Below are 23,689 nucleotides of genomic sequence, written 5' to 3'. Positions count from 1 at the left end.
GTGGCCTCTAGTCTGGGCTTTTACTCCTCTGACAGGCCCTTGATGGACCAAGTGTTTGCCTTACCCCTCAGTCAGGCCTCCGGGGAGAAAGTGACGCAGAATCAATGTGATTATGTTGATTCAGTGTTTGCTGCCCCTAAGCACGTTGACCTCTCTGCTCTTATGGGCCTGTGGGGCCCGCCACTCCTCCCCAAATGATGTCTCGTCCACCCGGCCTGTCAACACAGCCCGGCTCAATTTACCAACAACTTAATGACGCGCCTTTCCCCTTTCAGACACACAGGTCATTTTGTCAAAGCTATCAAGAGACACATTTGCAACATTAAATATTGAATTGGTGTTTAAATTCTGAAAAGTTTCTGTTAGGGTTAACTTAGAGAATGAACTTGCAATGGGTTAATTGTCAATTAAGATACCGATAATAACGGACACAATTACTTTAACTGAAGATAACATGAATACAGTTGCTGTTTGTATTATAACCCAATTATAGTATTTAGTTCCTGTAACTCTACATACAAAATTGGCCTAAAAAAATAAGCCCACTATGCAGTAAACCTGAATCCTTTTCTTGGTGTAAAAATGTTCTAAAATGTGACGTAATTGATAAGAGGTGTATTCTAGGTCCAGTAGGTTGTGCCTTGTCATCAGTAGACTATCACAACACACACAAACTATTTGGCATAGTTGTGTTTTAGAATTTCACACAAAGTGTAAAGCAGGCTTTTAGTTGAAGATTTACATATTTGATCAATAGGCTAAATGAGTTATGGATTTTCACTAATTGTCCAGCCATTTGTTTGTCCAAAAAGTGGAAAAAAAGGTGGAAATTTCTTCTCACCCTCATTCCTTTTCCTTCTGACTCTTTTGTTTGCATGGATTCCTGTTTACTGTTGCACTAATTGCACTAAACACTAATACCTAAATAAATAAATAAAATACCTAAATTTAAACTGGTGTTTAAAAAAAAAATGTTAAGAAGTGTGGTTTGTTGATGCAATGTGAGTATAAAGCAGTTGCTGAGGTTCAGGGGTTTGGTTCCTGGGGAAAAGGTTGCGGCCACCGTCTTTGACTGACTGTTTTTGGCGAAAGACTTATTGGCCGGTTGGAGTGTGTTTTCCCCTCAATTTTGTGTTTTCCCCTCATTTTTTTTTGTCAATAGAAAAGGAGTGAAAAAATACTGTACATTTTAGACAAACACCAGCCCTTTTACTTGTGTATCTGCACGGTGAGGTTCGTCATGCTCATATTCTGATGAGTCACTGTACACCTGACAGTGACTCATCCAGGAGAGCGGATCAAGAAATCCCATAGACATTTAGAGCTCTAAATTTGACTACGATTAAACACATAAATTATAACAGGAGGCACTAAAACTCTGATTACTGATCACGATCCTACGATCCGGGTCTCCTATTACTATTAATTTGCAGGAGAAGAAGTCTGTTAGTTGTGCATTTATTGAGCAAATACTTATGGATTTGGGAGATGAAATGCGTTGCGACGGGTCCATGAGAAAATAAATTCAATGATGTTGTGATTTTCCTAGTTTGATATTATTAATTTGGTGTTTTCATCTTAAGGTGTACAATCTGTTATAGAACCTTGAGAATGTCAAATGTATAAATAAATTTAAATGATGTAAAAAGAGAACTTTTATTTATAATTAAAAAAATACCAGTATTTTTTCACTGATACAAATACCTTTTTGATTGTTTAAATAAGATGTGTGTGTCACACAAATTGTTTACATGGAGTCAAATGTGGGTAAAATGATGTCTCACTGGCAACAGTGCTGTATGTCATTAACCTAATTATGTCTGCTCGAGTAAATTGAAATGCACCGTGAATTCAGAATTGAATGTCTTGACTGCGCTTACATGTAATTACGTTTATTTCTCCTGTGTCGACGTCAGAGCACAACCCTCTTGTCATCATTCCCCACTGATGGAGCAGGTCCAAGTCCTCCTCTGTGGCTTCCTCTTCTCCTGCTGGGTGGACCACCGCTCACCAGAAGGGGGACTCCCACCGATGCTCTCACTGCCAAAGTGTCAGACGTACCACAGACCACCAGCCGTGACTAACAAGATTCTCCCCAAAGCCCTCTCCCGCACCTCCGGTTTGTGCCCTGTCTGCCCTGGAGATCTGAGCTGATCTTATCAGTTGTACCTTCCGTAGGCTCAAAAACCTATTAGGAGTTGAGTGTCTCCCATCCACATTCAGACATCAGATATGGGGGGTGGATTTATGAGGTCATTCTGTAGGTTTACCATACTTCACCTTCAGCTAAAGGGAAGGTTTACATCATGAATGGAATGACCAATGAGATAGAAGCAAGTTTTAAGTAATGTGTTATTTTCTTACACCAATCAAATATCATTGTTAATACTCAGTCTCAGGCCCATCATTTGATTTCATATACTAAAGTGAGTAGTAAATTCCACAACCAACAACCAACAAACCACATAAACTTGACACCACCTCTGAAGCAGTACGAACATATTTCCTCTTTTATTTACATTCCTTTTCAAATGTTAACATTTTTCGCTATAACTTTTGATCAGGTTGGCATTTGTCGTCATTAAAATAAATTGGCACAAGTAAAACATATGTAGACAAAAGTTTATTTACACCATACAACATTTTGTTTTTAAATATTTTATACAGGGCTGCAGATGAGAGAGCTTGCTGGGATCCTTCAAGCAGATTCTGCAGTATTAAAGTTGTGAAATATATTATTTATATAAAAGTGAGTATTATCTTTATTGCATTTAAAGCAATGAAGAATGTAGCTTGACAAACATTCATTTTAATATGACAGAAAAAATCTTCTTTGCCTTCCATGTTTTTTATATTATAAAGTAAAAAGTGTAGTAATGGCCAAACAGACTGTTATAAACTTTTTAAAAACCTGCATAAATATATACATTGTGCTCCTGGGTCCAGTTTTAGGAAATCAAAACTAGACCCAAAGAAGCTGGGACGACATGGCATGTCATTTGCTTTGTGAGGTTTCATCTCGAGAGATGACCTTTTTTAGCCAATTCCTCAACAGATAGTTTGAAACACATGATGGTAAATATTGTACACCAGGCTGCCCCACACTAAGTACACTAGTGAGAATACAAAAAGTAACACTGATGTTTTTTTCCTTATTTTCTTTTTTCTCTCTCCGCAGTCCTTACATTGTATTGGCACATATTGTCCCTGCCACACTCGGATTCTCCAGATATGTATGCCAAGGCTGTTAGAAAAGTCCGTTGCTTTATTCAGTGCAAAATACATCTCTTTCTTCTCCTTTTTCTAGCTTGCATTTTCTCCCTCAGACCTCTGTTTGGAAGTCTCCCTCCTGGACCTCTAAGGGTAAGTTGACACACTTCTCCCACTCTGCAGGCGTCATCTCCAGTGAGTCCTTGGTGTCAGATCCTAGTACATTCATAGTGGCGTAATTCTGGTACTCACAGGCTGGATTGTAGCTCTCCCATGGGTTCTTGTTTGGCATTGCCTTGTCCTGTGAACATGGCCAGTGGGGTGTGACATTAGTGGCATGACATCCTCTGCAGCTAAACTGTTATTTTTCCACAAAAAAAAAAAGAGGACGTTTCCAGTCAAGTCAGTTCATTCAAAAGGACATTGTATGAATTCCTACCCATCGCTAGTTGGAAATAATGGATTAATGCTGCGGAAAGCATCAAATAACAAAGGATAATGGCAGTGTATTCATTGTGATTATGCTTATCCTGGAGCCATAACACAATTGTGCATCCCCAAGCTCTGGTGTGATCATGAGTTAGCCATTCATCCTAATATGCTATCACTGACAGTCCAAAATATACTGCTGCAAGTAAGGGAGAGGTGCTGCTCCCAGTATGGGCATATAAAATGGATACTTATGTCTGCAGCAAGCTCTGCCGCATATTCATTTGGAGAAAAAGAGGCAATGAACTGGAGTTATCAGATCTATACAAAAGGACTTGCACTTGTAACTAAGCAACAGGCTTCAAATCGCATTGTGCTGTAGGGGTGATTGAAACGTGAATGACAAAAGGATCGCGTGCAGCCAAGAGGCTGCTGCCTGGCTGACTTTGTCTAATAGTCTGACTCTGTTTGTTCACCAGCCTCATTTCTACACTCATGCATTCAGCACAGAAAACACTGCTGCTTGTCCGAGAGCGACAGAAAGGTTGACACTCTCGTTGTCTGCTGCTCCATTCTTGTGTGCAGACAGATGGTTGGACTGTGGACTTTTGAGCGAGGTCAAGAAGAATTCTCATAATTTGCCAGACTTCCACATCCAAAGTGACAAAGAAAAAAGGTCCCCCCCCCCCCCCACAGTTGCAGTAAGAGACAACAAACTGGAAAAAAGGGGATATTTGTATAGGTGTTAATAGGTCAAATAATCTGCCATGCATTAATGGAAAAATGATGGGGTTGCTAAGTAGATAAATGTGCATGTAAATAAAAGTGCATTCATGGCCTTGCATTGGAATGGATGCACTCTATTGCAACACGATTACCAAAGGTCTTTATTCCCTGAAACTGGCCTTTTGGAGACAATGCTTCAGTGCTTCTAAGGAGCAGCCCCCACCCCCCCCACCCCCCTCCACAATCCCCCCTTGCCAGCTGTCGGCAGGCAACCAGAAGTGTAACTTCCTCATAAATACTTTAGTTACCTTCTGTAAGCGCTCATTTGCATCACAGCATGGGCCCTGCACCGGGGATCGAATTCGGTTATTTTATTATTGCTGACGCTAATTATCTGACCGCCACCCGCCCCTCCCTCTCCCCTGGTTTCCTGTTACTCACCATGGTGCCCATATTTGGTATGTCTCGAAATCGGTCCAGGGTTTGAAATTTCTGATTCAGTTCCTGGAACAGCTCCATGTGTCTTTTCCTGGTGTGCATGACTTTCTGCAATGGCAAGGGTTTTTTGCTTTGGTATTGACAGCCAATATTGGAAAAGCTTTTCACTGCCTCAAACTTTGATCGATCTGTTAGTGTCAGGGTAGTTTACTTATAGGCCCGGTCTGAAACAAATCTACCGGTCTCTGCAAATACAAGTGACTACCAAAATGAAGGAAACACCAACGTAATTAAAGTAAGGGTGAAAGGAAACTGAAAGCTTGAACTATTTCAATTAAACACCATTATTCTGTGACATTTAAAGGTTTTGTTTGCAATCAAACCTTGGCACAAAACTCTCAATTTAAGGGTTCCTGTGCATCGAAGCTAAAACAAATGCACCCCAGTACAACATTGTTGCCAGAAGCCTTATGTTTCCTTTACTTGGAAAGTTTTTACAATATATACGGAGGAAAGCCTGATTTAATTAGGCAAAGGAAATGCTAAAACCTGCTAAAAGGGGTTTGAATATTCTTTTGCAAGCCAATATAATCGTTGTTGAAACCAGTGGTAAAATTTGATGTGAAATGTGGAAATGACTTTGAAAGCATACATTTTTGAAAATCAACACATAGCTAATGGATGGAGGAGATGGAGGAGGAAGAAAGGTAGATGAGAACTGTTGCCCTGTTTGTCAGTTGAGAGCCTTGCTTTTACCTTAACTGCACAGTATGTCAATAAGTCAAGGCTGTGCACCGTGACTCCAATAAGCGTAAAAGGCACCACAAGTACTAATAAATCAAATGACAAACCCAACCGAAAAAAATGGCTTCTCTCTGCATTTAAGCTGGATGCATGTGCTATAATGAAAGAGACGTTTTTCACATACCTCAAAGTCCAGGTCAGAATATCGCGACTTTCTTCTCTGTGAATATAGAACATGAAGGTATTAAATGAATGCTTTTTCGGTTTAACTTATGTACATTAATAACAGGTGTACGTCATATTTTAAGCTGCTGGCTGTTGCTCTGCATCCTCTGAGCCTAGTTCACATCAACATATGTACCTCCAAGGAGCTCATGGATATCGTAGAGCCTGTCTCGCTCCTAGAAAGTCCCGCGGATTCCTCCATCTCGGCGAGGAAGTTTTTAACAGCCGTGCGAGGTTCAAAGGGCAGGTTTTGCATCTGCTCGGGAGCGCTGGGGTACTGCTGCTCCAGGTTCACATTCATGTGGTCCATGCCTGACGGGCTGATGTTGAAGTCAGGACTCATCTTGTAATGCATCAACCTCTCGTGTGGAAGCGTATCCATAGTGATGTTCATCTTGGTGTCCTCTTTCAGGAGGGTGTTCATGTGGCCCGACCCAGACACGGCTGCTGCAGAGGCTCGGGGCATGACTATGTAGTCCGTCTCCATCATCTGGCCCATCTGGCCCTGCAACGAGTGGCCCTCCATGTCATGGTCGCTCTGGCGCATGGCATCGTCGGTGCACAGGTAAACAGCGCGGCGCATGTCGGCGCCGCCGTCACCCATGCACTGCTCTTTCAGATCCCCTATTCCCATCGGCATGTGCAGAGCTGAAGGCTGCTGGATAATCACTTTGGAGATGATATTGCCAGGCAACGTGGAGTAGTTTAGGCCCTCGGGGACCTTCTCATCCTCCTCATCGTTGAGGGAAATGCGGGAGAGGGTGCCTGTAATGGTGGTGGCGCGACAAGAGCCCATGTCTTTGTGGAGCGCTGCAGGACAGATTAATACAAGGATTAGTTGGAATTTGTCAGTAATAAAACTAGTGCTACATTACACGTAAGCGTCCTAATCCAAATGTTGTGATGGTTGACAACCTTGTAGTGCAGCCAAGAGTGTGTAAGAGACAGCAGATATCTACAGGAATACAGTCTACTTTGCTTCATTAATCGGTAGGAACTATTGTGTCTGTTGTCACAATGCTTGGAGATTACAAGGACCACAAAATAGAGCTAACCCTTGCCTTTTTCTTTCCTCAAATGTTCAGAGTGCACATGGGGGAAAAGTCTGGTTCACTTGTATATTCTTAAGGGGGACACTGCAGAATATTGCTTTTGCTGGTGATAATAATACCTGTAAACAACCAGTTTAAACTTTTGGAGAGTAATCTGTAAAAAGCATCTATCTGTCCACTCTAGCTTTATAAGAATGTTTAGTAATGTGGGTCAGAAGAGCCAAACGGCCGAATTCGTCCCTTAACAAGCTTTGTTTCGGAGAGCTCTTGGTTATTCCCTGCTGATCCATTTAGGATGTGTTTTTCATTGGTTTGGAAAGAATAAGCGAAAGATAATGCTCCGGGGCCCGTTTCTGTTGCCACCGCTAGCTACACGCATTATCCTATTATTATCCTATTATCATCCCCCCACCAACAGAGGAAGAAAATCCTCCCAAAATGAGAAACATACAGTGGCGGCTGGTGGAAAATGTGCTAGGTAGGGCAATCAAATCAATTTCAGCAAAGATGCCAGGTTGCTTTAATGCTAAACAATTAAGGTATTAAAAACACAGTTAAAAACTGTTAAATATTTCATATTTATTCCAACATTAAAAAAATCTTTTTTTCAGTTTAATATATATATATATACTATACTCTATATATATATATATATAAAAAAAATCAGTAGGATATATTATGTACTGTATACAGTATATGTCATCTCTTCTGCATGACTTGCGATAAAATCCTGTTGATCCTTCGCCTTCACGAGAACGAGCAAAACCGCTGTTGCCCCAAGCTGAGTCTCTATAAGGACGCTGGTTGGCTGCATTGTGTGTCACAGGGCGTGCGTAATGTGCAGGAAATGCACGGAGGGAGGGGCACTCCAGGTGGGGCGACACCCCTTTGCCTTCTATTGACAAGCCGCCACTTGGCACATAGCAACCTTCGCCTCTATTCTATGACAGCGTCAAACATATTAAGGAAATACATTATTACGTAGTGCGTTTTTTTTTACGTTTATCGCAGTAAAGACAGAAGTTAATATTGAACAGCTCTCCATGAACCCCACATGCAAGTCTAGGAGAATCTTGTTAATAAGAGACCGTCTGTTTGTTACCTGATCGGCAGGCGATGTCCACATCTTTCTCAAAGTCCGTCTGTGGGCAGAGGACAGTCAGATTGTCAGTAGTCTTTTGTACTGTAAACTGTGTATGTATTCAAAAGAGGTTTTTTTTTGTTAAAAGCAAACTGCAAGGTTGGGATCTACATATATATATATATGCTTAGAAATAATACATTTCTAGAGAAGCAGTAGGGAAGTATGTTGTGCACGGTGCTAATGACTGTATAGAACCAGGAGGCCTTAGCCCCACTCATGAAAACTATTTCACTCCAAGTAGCATTTGAATACGTATGGTAGATCGTTGCTATGATGTGGAGGAGCACTGGTGACCCATGTGGAAGGTCGGGCTGGGAAAGGCCCTCTATTACCCTGGAAGAAGAAATCACAGGAATGCCTTGCAAATATGGACAGTAAGTTCAAACGAAGGGAAATAAATAATCGTTCTGTGGGCTTGAAAGAAACAAAGGCAACTAAGGCCATTTATCAGAGGGCCTACCTTGCATGTAATTGGAGCTTTGCAAAAAGCTGTATTGCATGGTTCATGTAGAAGTTAAATTAGACCTATGGGAAACAACCCCTCATGTTTTAGAGGCCATATTAAACTGAATAATAATCAATAATAATTAGCATTAAAGCATTAAGGTAAATTAAGGTTAATCTTTGTATGAGTATTATAAATAACCAGGGGACGTCGGGTCAGTATCAAACGGTCATGGATAACAGTGGGTTACTGGGCCTACCATTATCTGAGCATGCCCATTCGGAAAGGTTCCTGTTGCATCACCACTGATTGGGTCTTGGCAGTTTCTGAGCCGACATCTGAAAGCATCTTGGACCTAAAGACGGTGGTCACCAGTTATTCATCACGTCAACAAGATTGCATATCACATGCTTTAGAAAATAAGCCTTTTGTTATTAAGTCATATCTGTGAAGTCTGCAGTTTATTTTTATTTATAGTTGTGATTTGGAAATTTATAGAGAAACTTAAATGATCTCCAATTCAAAAGCTAATCAAGCAAACCTACTCACTGCAATATTATCAATAAAACAAACAGAAGTTTGGATGTCATCACCCAGAAAACAAAGATCATTGGTGAAGGAAAGATGACTTCAAATGGACCCTCACCTCTCTCCGTAGGACACAGTGCACCATCACAATGACAAAACCCTGCAGTGAGTCAAAGACGGCAAAGAGGATCTGAAAGAGGATGGAGCGCTTGTCTGTCATGGCGAGCACCGCAGACATCCAGGTCAAAGCCAGCAGAGGTAGGACAACACAGGAGCTCCACAGGGATGCCCTGAGAGAAGAAATGGAGGAGCGTATCGAGGAAGGGGAAAGCAAGACAATTGGTGTTGACAACACAATAAGGTCTGGAGGGAAAAGTGGCACCTCCATCGGGGGCCTTTTTTTACTCCAGATATTTAATGTACATGCTTGTAAAAAAGAAATAGGCATGAAACATTGCATGTTTGCAGTAAAAGACATTCCTATACTGTAGCTCTGATGTACCCTGGGTGTAACTGGAACATCTGTTTACGCTGCAGTGGACTGCAAGGTCTAAATTGTAGAGGTGGACACGCCGCACATGCAGAGACTCCCTGTAGCATCGTCTTATTGATTCAGAGACACTGACGGGCACTTACATTGCATTGCTAGCTGTAGTTGCTGATAAAGCAGTTGTTGATACAACACCACATTTGGCACACTTGAGAGTTAATCCTGTATGCGGCTCACTCATCTGTCTGTGGGACATAGAGACAACAGCATGACAAACAATGCTAACAGCCACCACCGCCATCTTCAGATTCTCCCCCGCGATATTAGACGCAGCAGACGCCGCCGATGTGTGGGCACTTTAATGACTTTCATCGTGGACTGATTCTGCCAAAGCAACGCGAAGCTGCGCCGCTCCCCCGAGGGGGATCTGACCCCCTTTGTGTTTGTGCCTTTAATGCGGCAGGAAGAGGAGGTCTGCGTCTCCAAACGTGTGTAACGTATACTCTAAACATGTTTGTATTTTTGCATGAAGTTAAGAAGACAGAATGTTTGGAAGAAAAATGAGGTACTAACAAGGACGCGCTGTCGTACCCTGCTCGGTGCTTCAGCTTCTTGTCCAGGATGCCATCTCTGGACACTAGTTTGTTAAACACCAAGATACCGATCACCATGTTGACCTGTCAATGAAAAGGGAACGAGCACATCAAGCATATAGATCAACCGCCACGAGATCACTTTGATAACCAATGTTAAATATGTTTTCCAGCTCGACATTCGTCAGCTAATGAGTTAATGTCATTATCCGCCTTGAGTTTTGACCTCCAGCTTCCATTGTGTGCTCATCTCTGTGACATTTCAACCAACGGATGAGCCATGGCACGGATAGTCCGCCCAGCACAACAGCCATAAGAAAACTTGTCTTCTAAAAGGCCCCTTCTCCTATTATTAGCAGCAACAATAAAAAAAAAACTTTGCATTTATAGCAGCTGTGCAGAATATTCTTTAAAATATTTAGCAATTTCAGACCCCTCCAGCTGAGACATAGAGCTCATTAAGTATTTATACAAATACATTTGGGGACGTTTTCATTGAACCAGCTCCATGAGACATCTCATTATGATGTTGCGGTATCACTACAGTGCGTTGTTCATGCTCACTGCAGAGGGTAGTTTCTGTCATTTCGGGTTGTGTTCCTCTGAGGTTCACCACAAACAGAAAGGACAGCGCAGCAAGTCTTGAAAGAAAAATGGCTTCATTTCTAATCCCGCTTTAACAATGAAAAAACAGAGTTTTCACAGTTCCGTGTCCCTTTGACAAGGACAAAGTGATTTGCATAATCACATTCTTTGTATAATTTCCTCTGTAGAACAATGTAAAAATTAGATGATTAAAATACCCCACTATATTAGATTTTTAACAAATCTAATGCATAAATACTTTATAACTTTAAAGTGGCATGCATCCCCATTGTGGTAAATTAAAGGGAATTGTTCATTGCCTTAATTTTAAGGGCAGAATGTGTTTCTCCTGTTGAGTTCTAACAATTTAAACCACACTGATTATAAACTGTCATTGAGACTACATTGTGGGTTGTGGGTTCTATTATTATATCTTATCATTACGTGTGTGTCTTCTTATCAATGTTACAAACTGTTTTAGGTGTAGTATTTTACTTTATGATTTGTATTTTCTTGTTGTAAATCTCCATGTCCTTTGTATTTTCAGCATATAGAAGTTCAAAGTGGACATACGATGTATGCAACATACCAGAACAACAGCAGCTGCAGGTCCAACAAAGGCGTACAGGAGCCCCCCCTCCAAAGACAACCAGCAGCTGCAGGGAATGCAGGAAAAAAACTGATAATTCCGACCAAGACATTAACATCTAAGTTAATGGTGCACACCAGCATATAATTGTATTTCCCTCAATTGTCAGGGGAGCAGTGCCATATGCTGTAACTAGTTCCAAAGTTCTACTGGGTAATAAAATGCAAAAGCAGTGTTTTAAGCAGTGTTTATGTATGCGGTATCCAGCAGGGATACAACTCCCACTGAAGTGGGGTCCTGCTGCTCTATTTTGAAATTTAATTAGGTTCAGGGGTATATGTTCGTGGTACTAGTTATGGTAGGTTATGTTTATGGCACTAATAAGGAAAACTAAGCCACTGTATGAGAGCTACACATAACTCTTAACTGGTCATGATCAGACTCTGTGTGCAATGAATAATGCATTTAGACAGAAAAAGCTAAACTTACTATAAAGGTGTCCCATAGCCCTTTGTTTTGGTGAATCCCATTGAAACAGCAACCACTAAAGCTGGTAATCCTTAAAGAGAGGAAACAATCAACAGTTATTCGAGACGTCCTTATTCTTGTCAAAACCAAGTCCACTGACACTGCAGAATTAATGTGCTTCTCTGCCACGTAGTTATTCAACAAAGTGCAGCTGGACTGACTAGAACTCAGCATAAGACTGAGAGGAAATGATCAATTATTCTGCATTTCAATTTGTCAATCAACATGCTGCACTGACTTCCATTAAGCAGCAGACGAGAACAGAATGTACTGTGCTTTGTCAAAATGGCAGCACAACATTGAGTTCAGAAAAACCCCACAGTGCAATTTCATCACTCTACTGTGAGAAATGACACTGCCCTCCACACAATTCATGTGTAGGGATTATTTTGGCTGTATCGCTCCTCATTACACATTGGTGAAATGGATTCGGTCTTTACTACTGTGTGCTCAGAATATTAACGCTTTTCCTCTCTGAGCAGCACATGCAGGTGCTATTGATGTGATGAGTTTCCTGTAGGCGAAGACCCCCGTGGCCATGCAGTGCCTCTGCAGTGCTGACGAGTGCCGAGTGTACACTAGCATGTCGTGAATCATCGTGGAGGCAACAGCTTGTTGGAGACGCGGCACTCGGAACAGGCTGCTTCATATCGCTTTGGAAATCAGTTTGAAAAATGGATTTTCTTCCGTCGGAATACAGGTGGTACCATGAAGAGGATTAGAGCAATTTTATTTTCAAGCTGTGTATGAGGGAAATAGCTTTCACATTATGTAATGCATTTATATTGTCACACAACAAGACAGAGGTGTGTTGTTCCTCATAAAGTCTTCTGCTTCGGCATTTTTGACGATTCGATGTGTTTGCAGAACAGCGTTTGTTCATCATATTTTTTTCTTGCAGCAAGCGGTGGCACTGCAATGACTAAGAGAGCCTTGTTTGTTGCTAGGTAACAAGAAGAATGAGTGTGGGCTCTTTCATTATCAAATAGATTTTTTTAAGAGAGATTTCTAGCAGTCTGTAAGAAAGAAGCCTTTGGACAAGGATTTAGACTGACATTTATCAAATGAAGAAAGAAAACATCTTTCAGATAATAAAGATGTTTTTTACTGTTCAGTGAACAATATGTACACACATTACTTTTTATTCTGATGGGATATTCAAGTGCAGGGAATACAACATGCATCGATTATCTGAAACTCAGCTCATTAAAACCGTTTGCAAAATGGATAATAAATACAGCATATTGTTTCATTTGTGTTACATTGAAATAATAAAATTGCGACATTAGAATTTTAAACATTTTACTTTGTGAAGGGATAATCACACAGCACAGTATTGACCTTTGCAAACGTCAATTCTGCGGGACTCTGATTTTCAAGGTTTTAGATAAAAACTGTTCTTCTGCAGTGTAAAGACAGCTCACGCCCTCTTGATCAGACATAAGGTCATTGCAACCTGCTTTCCAGTCTGCCCCCCCCCCCCCCCCCCACGCTGCTCAAGGCCGGTTCCATTTACCCATCCCTCAGAGAGCTTGACTGGAGCACAAAAAAACATTACAGCAACACGCATGATCGGATGAGGATCTGGCTTCCCCACAGAGAGGATGGAAACAGTTGATGCAAAAAGAAACTGATACTTGGAAAGACACCTTGGCCCGAGACCTTGAGCGAGAAAATGGCAGCCGCCAGGGATGATGGCAGATAATGAAGAAATGTAGGGAAACATGCTGCTCGCTTACCCCAGCCCAAACACAGAAAGCGCTTGCGGATGAGCCTGGTCCGAACCTTTCCCGTCACTGCCATGTAGGACTGCCAGGCCTCTGTGAGCACCCAGCAGAAGGATGCCAGGAAGAAGAAGTGCAGCAAGGCTGTCGTCATGACGCAGACGCCCTGTCGATACAAAGGGGGAAAGAAGAGGTCAGAATGGGATGTATACAAGGCATTTATAGAAATGCCGTGTTGTGAACCGGGAAAGCCTTTTACACGAGCTACTGTAAAAGTTCTGCTGTAACGCAACAGCGCCGCTTAACAAAAGACACCAAATTTCTGCACGCCGATGAGCTCTCGATGCATTCGCCTGTCTAGACTGTCCACCGACGTGCGATCACGTGCACCGAATGAAACAGAGAGTCGGTTTAAACTGTAGCAACAGAGGTGGTAATTGTAGTAAAGATCTGAGCCGTGGCGGAGCATTCGTCTGCACTAACCCTCATTAGTATGCTGGGGATCCCACCTGGAGACACGTGAGACAAGGTCAACTGTTTTACACAGTGAGGACGGCAAGGAAACAAGACGCTGCTTGAATGATACAGAAGACACGTGTCAGAGGCTGCAAATTGCTTTCAAGATTGACGAATGTAGCAGCGCTTTCCGGCTTCATTCGCTTGTCCGTGTTGCTCCGGGAGAGAGAGAGAGAGAGAGAGAGAGAGAGAGAGAGGCATCTCCAAATGCGATTGTTTAGAGGAGGCTTAGAAACAAAGGAGCACCCTGCAAAGTCTTGTCATTGCACAACGACATCTGTGAGTGAGAAGCGATTAAACTTCCTTTTCTCTCCTCTTAAGATCGTTTGCAGTGTGAAGCAGTGATAATCTGGGAAAATGCTGCACTAAGAGGGGGAGATTTAAAGTGTATCATATCGTCCCAGGGCGCACGCTCCATGCTGTGAGATCGGCCATACAGTTGCATCCCCACCGAGTAAACCAAACTGAATCCATCCATCCCCTGCAGTGTTCATGAGGTTCACACGAGACAGTGATCCTGCATTATCTCATGTGTGGGAGAGGGGGATCGCGCTCACCTACGGCCACTAGGGACATCAATTACACAAGACCTCACAGCTCATGTAATGGATTCAAGTGCAGTATGAACTGTAAGTCATATTGACATATCCCCATGTGTCTCTAATGCTGAAATGGAATTTTCGGGTTTGTGCTTTTAAATGATCAACTTAAAAGAAAATCTGAGTATTATGTGTAGCCTATCAAAACGATTGACACAAAACAGTGTTACGCTCAACTTGCATCTCAAACCAAAAAGCTCCTTTTTCTGCAATGCATTCGGCAACGCCAGTTCAACGTGCACTAATTGAGCCACTGGCCACACCAAGTAAATCTTCGCCCAGTTTTGGCAGCATTTGCATGTTTATAAAAAAAAAGTGTTCAACGTTTAAATGAAAGTCACATAGATACCAGAAACCAACTCGTTTCAACATCACTTTAGAACTGCCAGCTCTGTAAAGCTGATTTTGTGGGAATCACAAATGGAGTCTTAGTTTTGAATAATTATAATAATTCACACTGCTATTTCATAGCAACACTCTTCCCACATCTGTATTTCTACCTTTTCTGTATGTTGTTCTACTGATGTGCTGTATGTGGTTATTATTAGATGAATATGACATCAGTGTAAAGAAATCTGATTTGGATCTACTGATTTTCAAATGAGGGGGAAACGTGCAGGTCTGTTATACAGCAGCTACACTGCCAGTTAATCCAAAGCTAATTCTAGTGTTGTTGGTGCCCATGTGCCGTCCAAGGCGCTGAAAATAGTGCCTGCCTCGTTTCCCGGAAACAGGTCACATGCAAACTGTTGTTTTACAGTTCACTCGGTTGCCTCGTTACTCCTCAGATATAAATGCTGTACATTTGAAAAGAGAGAAAGGTGCACTGTGAGGATATTAGGATATATTAGACCTGATATGTACAGCTAGAAAAACCAAGGCCGAAACCGCGCTGAGTTCAAACTGCCCATTGGAAAGATAAATGCCTGGAAATGTTCAGAACACTTTTTCAGTATCCATGGAAACAGAGGAACCGAGGAAGGGACCACATTAAAACATTGCGAAGCTGATAGACATGAAGGTACGAGTAGGAGCTGACGAGTACTTCTTCCAGCAATTTAGATAATATCAGTTTAAGGTCAGGACAGGGAATTAGGAGAATTTCTTAACAGGATCTGACTAAACTCGGACTGAAAGGTCTGAGTTGAGCCTAGACTCTGAATATATTACAACATTAGGCCTAATTGCTTTGAACTGTTGTACACTTTGCTTTGTAATCCAATGACGGGAAAAAATGGTAAGATATGAATGAAGCTAAACATTAAAGGTTTTTTCTTATAGTGAGGCTGAGAATACCCTCTTTCTTAATTGGATTAAACCAATGTTGACATGGTAATTAAATCATTTTCAGAGATCCAGACATTTTTATTTTCATTATCATAATTTATTAATGTATTCTTATATATATCATAAATTACTCCAATACGCCCTGAGAAGATATTTAAAAGTTAGCTAGCTCACCGTACTTTACAGCATTACTCTCATCTTCCCGGCTGCTCAGGAGTACATTTCAGACTCCAAACAACACAGCAGAGCTGTCAAAGTGAAACATTGACACTAGTCACACAATGTCTCCATCCAACGACTTTATGTCAATATGTAAGACTCTTAATGTACAATGCAGTTACTGCATGTGTTATGTTTAATACATGTAAGCCTTGAGCATGTTTTATATTTCATATAGTTATAGTTATATGTGTAACTGAGAACATAAAAAAGGGTCTTAATTTGCTAATATTATGGGAATTATAAAATATGTTTAATTCTAAATGAATCGAATATTATATGAAGAAAAAAAGTTGATAATGTGCAGACTGAGCGTACTATGTTGACAGAATCTCTCTTCCAGTCTACTATATATATACGATATATATGGGATTTACAAGAATGTCAGAGGAGTTTTCTTTGGAAAATGTGTTAATTTGCACAATACCCTGAGCTCAAAAATAATAGTAATCTAGTCATTATCTATATTATTCTCTAAATATAATTATTCAAGAATAAACAAGGGTGGCTTTGGCAATATCGTAACCTGAATATTTAAGTCATTAAAGGGTATTATAATTTGATATTCATTTTGGATTGTTTGCCAGCTTTGATTAGCCGTCTGTGACGATACATGCCTTGCAGCACTCAAACAAAAGGGGATCAGTTTTAAAATCTTGTGTCACAACAGTAAGCGAAGTCGGCCATAAATCAGATAGTAGAAGATAAGATGTATAAAGCTGTTTGAAAAGAACTGTGACAGTCCCCAACCCTCCTGACCAGGTGACATTATGACATCTAAAAACGATCGTCTAATGAGAGTAGAAGGTTTTCTTGAAATGGACCCTGGATCCCTGACTTTCACATACTTAATGTTTGGTAAAACACATTCTGCTAATTATAAGATAAATATTTATCAGGAACTTTAACCCAGGAAGAACCCTGATTCAACCTCCCCTATGTGCTTCTCTCTGTCATCTTTCTACAATCCAAGACAAACAACAACAGAGGACAAAGTAAAAAACACAGGCAAAGGTGACTCATTGACTTCCTGCTCCCAGACGACACCTCCATACGAAATATGATTTCTATTAGACGATGAGCAAGTCTGAATCCACAAACAATGGAGCCAATTATATGCCCTTCTTACCAGAGATTGAGGAAAAACAAGTGAGGCAGTGTCAGGCGGCGTGGCAATTAAACCCACACAGGGGCTACGTTTTCTCTCCTCGCGGCCTGCTGCTGAAACATCGCAGCTCTACAGAGTGTCTGATCAAACACATGAGATATTTCTCAAATATTATTTTAACAGGAGCAACACTTTCAAGCCTGAACAAAGGGGTATTAGCGATGTATTCATGGTCACCATGACAGCAATGTATCACCAATTTTAATGACCGGACTCGAAAGAGCTGGTTTGCCTGCGTATTTAAATAAGATAAAGTTTTGAGGCAGTGAGAAAAGAAAAGAATAGGTAAAGGTTTAGTTATTTTAGAATTTATTTAAATGAATTCTATTTTTTATCTTAAATGTTTAAATAAATATAATCCTGTGTTTTTTTTTAAAGTTTTTTGCGCATCCACTTTAGGAACACAAATAATGAAATGTGGCTTTGGATTTTCATAGTTTTTGAAAATGTTAAAAATCGAACAAGATCAAACTTTATTGGTAATTTGCACGTGTCTGTATGGACGCTCCAATATGTTCACCAGACGGTCAGTAACTTGGTCCGTCAGTAACTTAAAGGAAACTTTTTTTCATGACATCTAATTATTTGATCCACGGTAGAAATAATAAAATAAAATAATAGAATAAAAATGTAAATTTGCGCAGATTTAACCGTAATTATAAAAAAAGAATACAAACAAATAAATGAATCAGCTTGTTGAGTCAGTTTAAGAGACAGTAAAACTACATTTTCTGAAGACTACTTGATCACTCTGCATTTGTCAGATACAGATATCCTATAAGCAGCCTGCCAACAGAGTATCCCATGTTAAGTGGTGGTCCTGATGACCAAGGGAGGAGATTGAATCTGACAAGGCTTGAAATCAGCTCAGCTCAAAAGATGCCCTGAAGCTGTGTGCATGGCGTGCCAGATATGTTCAGGAAAGCAAACAAACAGGCAAACACATGCGGATGCTGTTTTTCTACAAGACTTCAAATGGTCAATTCCTTTTATGCTGACTGGTTAGAGGAAGTGATTTAGTTTTATCCATAGTGTAACCAGTAACAATATGTTGTAGGTTTACCAAACTCTTTAAAAAAAATGATCAAGATAGTTAGATAAGGAGAAATAAATGGTGTGTTCCTTGCAAAAGTTAAAGTTATACTGAGGATGTGGATGCACAATAAAATGTATAATGTGTAATTGTGTAGCGCTGCCAAATGACTGGGAAGGTCACATGCGTGGGCAGCTTGTAAATTCCAACTCCTGTTTGCCAAACAATCTTTTAGATTAGCCACTTGTGTACTGGCCAGTTATGTGAAGTGATACCTCTTTATTGGAAGAAGTTCCTGTTTAACAGGATTTATTTGTCCTTCTGAATTCCGCTGACTTAATCTGAGGTCCATATCTTATTGACATCTGAACAGAAACTGTTTTCTTACTTTTTCAATAGTACAATAGTTGCTTTTATCCTCAAACCCAACTTTAAAGCGGCCCCATTACGTGGACGCTATCGCAATAATCCATCGGCCTTTGAATGACCGGTGCTCCGTGTCTCCTGGTGTGCACCATGTTTGCCTTACCACAGTAATGCAACTGGAATTAACATTTTATCTCAAAGTGATGACTGTCTTTTTTTCAGTTTTTGGGTATTCGCATCGCACCTTTAATTGTAATTAAAAGCTTTCTCAAAGCCAGTAGATTGCAATGTCTAAAGTTTACCGGAGGACAACGTAACACCGGTTGTCCTTAGCCAACGCAAAGTGGATCGATATCTTATACAGGCATTAGGAACATTTAATTTTCCATTCGGATGAAGTATGAGGAGCTTGTCTGCCGAGGCCCAAAAGAAGATGAGCAATCTGCTTAAAAGAGGCAATAATGCATCTGTTATATTCTTGTTTTTGTGCTCGCAATGACAAAGCCAACATCTGGTTCACAAAAGGCATCATTTCGCTGATTAGACCTCTGGTTAATGACCGGTGAGACTTCAAATCAAATCTTAGTCTTTTCCAATCAAGGGTAATGAAGGTTGATTAAAAAGTCTCAAATAAACTGGGAACAGGTGAAAGTGAGGCAGTTTATTCTATTGTTTATCTCCAAAAACCATAAAGAGGACCCCTCATGATATTCTGAATAACGACACAGTGTAACGATCTCAACACAATGTCCACAGTGGGCCTGTACAAAAAAAGTTATTTTCAACCTGCACATGGCCACATTGAAGTTAAATGTGAATCTAACTTAAATTAGTTGATATATCTGTTCTATCTAATTTACATGCTTAATAAACTGCTGAACAAATTCTGAAATGACACCTACCACATTGTGTGTCTGCGTTTGTCCAACAAGTATCAATATATTGGAGCAGATTATGGACAAGCAGAAGTTGAGCAGGATGATGGACCTTTCGGAGCGAATGTATCTGAAGACAAAAAACAATAAAAGCAAACATTGTTATCAGATGATTCAAGTTAAGAGATAAATTAGCTTTATCTGTCATCATTTCATCATCGGCTGCAGCCAGGTGTGATAGTTACCTCCATAGCGCAACATAAATCACCACCAACGACATCAAGGAGAGGCAAGACAGGCCACAGCCAACTATCAACGTCACCGATGGGACCCCCGAGTACTCCATGGTCTGTGGAGGAGACACAGCGAGACGGACCAGTCAGTGGGAGGCTGGACGTGGTTCATACAGGACAGTGAATGGCAATGGTTACCCAGAGACCAACAGAACAACCCTACCACCCATCTGAATGCCAGCCCACAGTAGGCTCCTTGATGCACTGTGAGGTTTGGAGTGCCTGCGTGGGCTCGAAGGCCGTTTGCATGAGAGTCGTTTTTTATTTATCTGAGCTTAACTTTCTATTGCGAAACAATGGCGGCTGAAGAAGAGACACTGGAAGCTCTAAAGGCTTAGGTGCATCCAAGTGTTTTCTTTTGATATCACATTTGACGCCATGCGAGCTGGCCAATCACAGGCCTGCTATTGGGAGCTGGCTGTGGGCGCGTTAAGTGGTTTTCCGTTCTGCTTTTGAATGCCTCAGGGCCTGACAGAGAAGAAGGTAGGTGTGCTAATGCAGAGGCCAACCATGACCAACGCATCACGTGATTTCTAAACATCATCCACAGAATCTATCAGCAGGGGGCTGACAGGAGATAAATGTCAAAGCTGACAACTATTCAACCAAAACGTGTATTTCAGACTGACACCCAGGCACCAGCATATACAGACACATTCCCGCGTGCACGCGCGCACGCCGAGTTTCCCAAATGTACGTGGAAAACTACAAATGACCGCCCACAATCTCACGTTGCCGCTAAATTACCATTTGACGGCGTAAGCACGCCATAGATCCCCCCCTTCTCTTTCACACACACGCGCACACACACACACACACAACCACACACACACATGCAGTGTTTCGCTTTTACATTGGCCTATTAAAAACCCACACTGAATAACACATCCATAGCTTACTTACTATTTCTCTGGGTTGGTGAGCCAAAATGGCGAAGGTAGACACGCGATCACATAAGCACTTTGTATGAGATGCATCTGTTAGCACCGTTTTACATCCCCTCGCGGACCAGGCTCCCCAAGAATCGTTCCTGCAGGAAGAAGGCAGAGGCAATTAGAGCGCTTCAAGTCCGGCGGCGGCACGACTTCACGGGACCAGTCGACATCGCTTCGGGTTTTCTCATTTCATTGTTGATTTCAATCGAAAGCGTCTACAGCCGCAAGGAAAACGGAAAACGGAAAAACAAAAAAACAAAAAAAAAAAGACCGCGGACAGACACATCGACACGGCTCGTGTGTGGCAACAAGCAGCATTTCAGCTGGAGCAGAGAGAGAGGGAGAGAGGGAGGGAGGGAGGGAGGGGGAGGGGGAGGGGGGAGGACGCACGGAGCTGTCCAGGCAGACCGGTGCTGATTGATTCGCGATACGCAGATATAGATTCAGAGAAGTGTTGTGAAAACAAACGCCATTCCTCCGTTATGCCTCGAGATGAGAGCGCGCATATTTACCTGTGCGATCCTCTGTTCGTCTAGATGTTTTTTTTCCTTCCCCTCTCAATGCCCCTGTTATCCTGTCTGCCCCCCCCCCCCCTCCCCCACCACACACACACACCACCCCTCAGCTGTTTTAATTAGCAGCTTTTTGAATGCTTCCTTGGGGGGATTTTCACCCTGGAAACGGTGGATAACATTGGATTAATACTCTGTTTCCTCTCTGCTGGGGTGTGTGTGTGTGTGTGTGGGGGGGGGCTACAATGCAAAAAGAAACGCACGCTATCGCAGGCTGTGTTTATTCGGCTGCAGGTCTAGTGACATAACAGTCATCAATGACGGTTTCGGATGATTCCCGAAAAATCAAAGCTGTGGCTCCTCGATGCGAAGCGCTTTGCAAAAGAAAAAAGAAAAAGAAAAAAGCAAAGATAAAAATAAAAAACACCGCAGAACTAACCACCACCCCGCGGAAGCAGCGCGAATGGTTGCAGCCAGTCGACACTTCACACCGCGAGTAGGTGAAATGAAAGGAGCGCTTCTCTCCCATTTGTCATTCGCCCCCACTCGTTTTCCATCCGCAGCATAAATCAGCAGCACATGTGAAAAACGTATAAACCGTGCAGGGGATCCGTTTTTGTTGAGCCCGCAACACATCATCTGATGTTAGGATCCGTGTCACCAACAAGCACCTGTTGTATCGCTCCACAGCTGCACGGTTCCCCTGACGCGTGGAGACTCCTATCACGGATTTAAAAATCACGGATCACAAACAGTGACGGTCGGTTTGTGGTGGCTTTCTGCTGCGTAAGGCAATCCTTGCTTTGTCATTTAATCAATATGGCGGTGATATTTTATTATTCCAGGAAAAGACTGTGAAGCGTTTTTGCAAATACCCAACCAGTACTCTGCTGTCTTTTCACATCACACCAAACCCTTCACTTCATCCCCCTCCTCTAATCTGGGTTGTGATTGATTAGTTGAACTGATGCATGTTTGACTGCACACATGAAGCAGGTCAGCTTATAGTTAAGCGCCGTCATGCAGCCGTCTGAAAACCTGAAAAAAATAATGTTTCTGATCACTATGATTTTTCCTAATTGCCTTGAGATGTTGATATACAAAGCCCACGTTCTCTAAAGGCTGTGGACAAAGTATCTCAGTGCAGCTGGAGTCCCAAAGGCCCACAGTGGACGCACCATTCATTTGATTTATATGTTAAAGGATTTCTTTGATTGCTTCGTAAAGGAAGGTTCAAAACACCAAATATCAATAAAACAGTGACTCTAAGAACCCTTTTCCTAAGGCTAGGATGGAAAAGTAAATTGAGGAATTCTTGATCCCAAATGTGTGCATGACGTTTAAAGACAAAACAAAAAATCAGTGTGGCTAAAAGCAAGGCCCCTGTGGGTGCAATACGAATCAGAACAGAAGCCATGTTGTGCTTCAAAGCCGAGACCTCCATTCACAGACACGTCATTGACTCTTACCCCTTTAGTCCTAAAGGAATTTTTGGACTTTATTTTTTAACTACACGTTCCCCAAAAATGCCACAAATGCACAGATGCTTGTTGCATCTTAATAATCAGTACTTGTCTGAATATCAGTGAGTCTGATAAGATTCAAGTTCTTCAAAACTGTCGTAATCAGGGATGCTCCTCTCTGCAGTTACGTTTTTTTTAATGGCTTTGGGCTTGAAAAACACAGTAAAACTCTTTCTTCAACACCAGTGCAGGCCTTTCATTGTTTCATTGCGATTCCCGTAGGACAGAGACGAGCTGTGACAAAGTTTATTGGGCATCCAACAAGCATCACAACCTTCAGATCACACAGCTGCCCACTCGAGATAACCCTTTGGGTGTCCTGCTGCTGCTCTCTCGAAAACCCGGCTGTCACCATCGGGAGCAAATCAACTCTCTCCAATGCACACGGTGTTGCTGCTTGAGATTGGAAGCACGTGTGATGCCTTTTTATCTCAATAACATTGGGATGAATCAACCGCTCTCGCGGTGAACACTCAATCCTCGACGCGATCGGTCTCCAACTTTTGACTTTCGAGAGATGTTCGCTTCTATTTTGTGCCAACGCCAGAAGCTGCCAGGCGAACATTCCTCACTGGAGATTCACGCGCGCCCGCGTCTGATGTATAGCCTGACCTTATCAGCGGCTTGGTGGCCTCAGAATATAAACGGTCCCCAGTGCTGATGTGAGCCGCAGTGAGACTGGCAACATGACATTCATCACAAACCCTTGGTTGACCACTTCCTGTCCGTGCAGTGATGCATTGACAAGTCGGTATCCAAACCTCCATGACGGAAATATTGTGACAGATTCTTGGCGTGCTCCAATTCTAAAAATATTTAAGTGTCAAGATGCAAGGGAAGTGACAGTACAGCGACTTTGAGGTTTTAAAAGACATTCATTATTTAGACTCTCATATCTTTCCGAGACGGAGAG

The 23,689-nt window shown here is 41.8% G+C and overlaps 1 protein-coding gene across 13 annotated transcripts in view; it reads right to left on the bottom strand.

Moving 5' to 3' along the window:
• Nucleotides 1–2,484: 2,484 nt before the first annotated feature.
• The window catches only part of adgrb3 (adhesion G protein-coupled receptor B3), a 99,651-nt gene continuing 78,446 nt past the window's right edge, over nt 2,485–23,689 (bottom strand). For 7 of the 13 annotated variants that reach the window (XM_037465471.2, XM_037465470.2, XM_037465472.2 and 4 more), the window contains 15 exons: nt 20,710–20,836; nt 19,759–19,862; nt 19,541–19,643; nt 13,466–13,616; nt 11,688–11,757; nt 11,199–11,265; nt 10,005–10,108; nt 9,578–9,676; nt 9,060–9,231; nt 8,673–8,768; nt 7,927–7,966; nt 5,909–6,582; nt 5,732–5,767; nt 4,807–4,911; nt 2,485–3,568 (listed from right to left, as the gene is read on the bottom strand). In XM_037465471.2, the coding sequence (XP_037321368.1) occupies nt 3,323–3,568; nt 4,807–4,911; nt 5,732–5,767; nt 5,909–6,582; nt 7,927–7,966; nt 8,673–8,768; nt 9,060–9,231; nt 9,578–9,676; nt 10,005–10,108; nt 11,199–11,265; nt 11,688–11,757; nt 13,466–13,616; nt 19,541–19,643; nt 19,759–19,862; nt 20,710–20,836 (2,194 nt within the window). In that variant the 3' untranslated portion in view covers nt 2,485–3,322. The remainder of the gene's footprint in view (nt 3,569–4,806; nt 4,912–5,731; nt 5,768–5,908; nt 6,583–7,926; nt 7,967–8,672; nt 8,769–9,059; nt 9,232–9,577; nt 9,677–10,004; nt 10,109–11,198; nt 11,266–11,687; nt 11,758–13,465; nt 13,617–19,540; nt 19,644–19,758; nt 19,863–20,709; nt 20,837–23,689) is intronic. The other 6 variants (XM_037465475.2, XM_037465474.2, XM_037465473.2 and 3 more) reach the window with 5 other exon arrangements.

The sequence above is a fragment of the Pungitius pungitius genome, chromosome 13, assembly GCF_949316345.1.
Source record: "Pungitius pungitius chromosome 13, fPunPun2.1, whole genome shotgun sequence".
In the NCBI taxonomy this organism is placed as follows: Eukaryota; Metazoa; Chordata; class Actinopteri; order Perciformes; family Gasterosteidae; genus Pungitius; species Pungitius pungitius.
The sequence above is the reverse complement of the archived record's forward strand: the minus strand, read 5'-3'. Positions and strand labels throughout refer to the sequence as shown.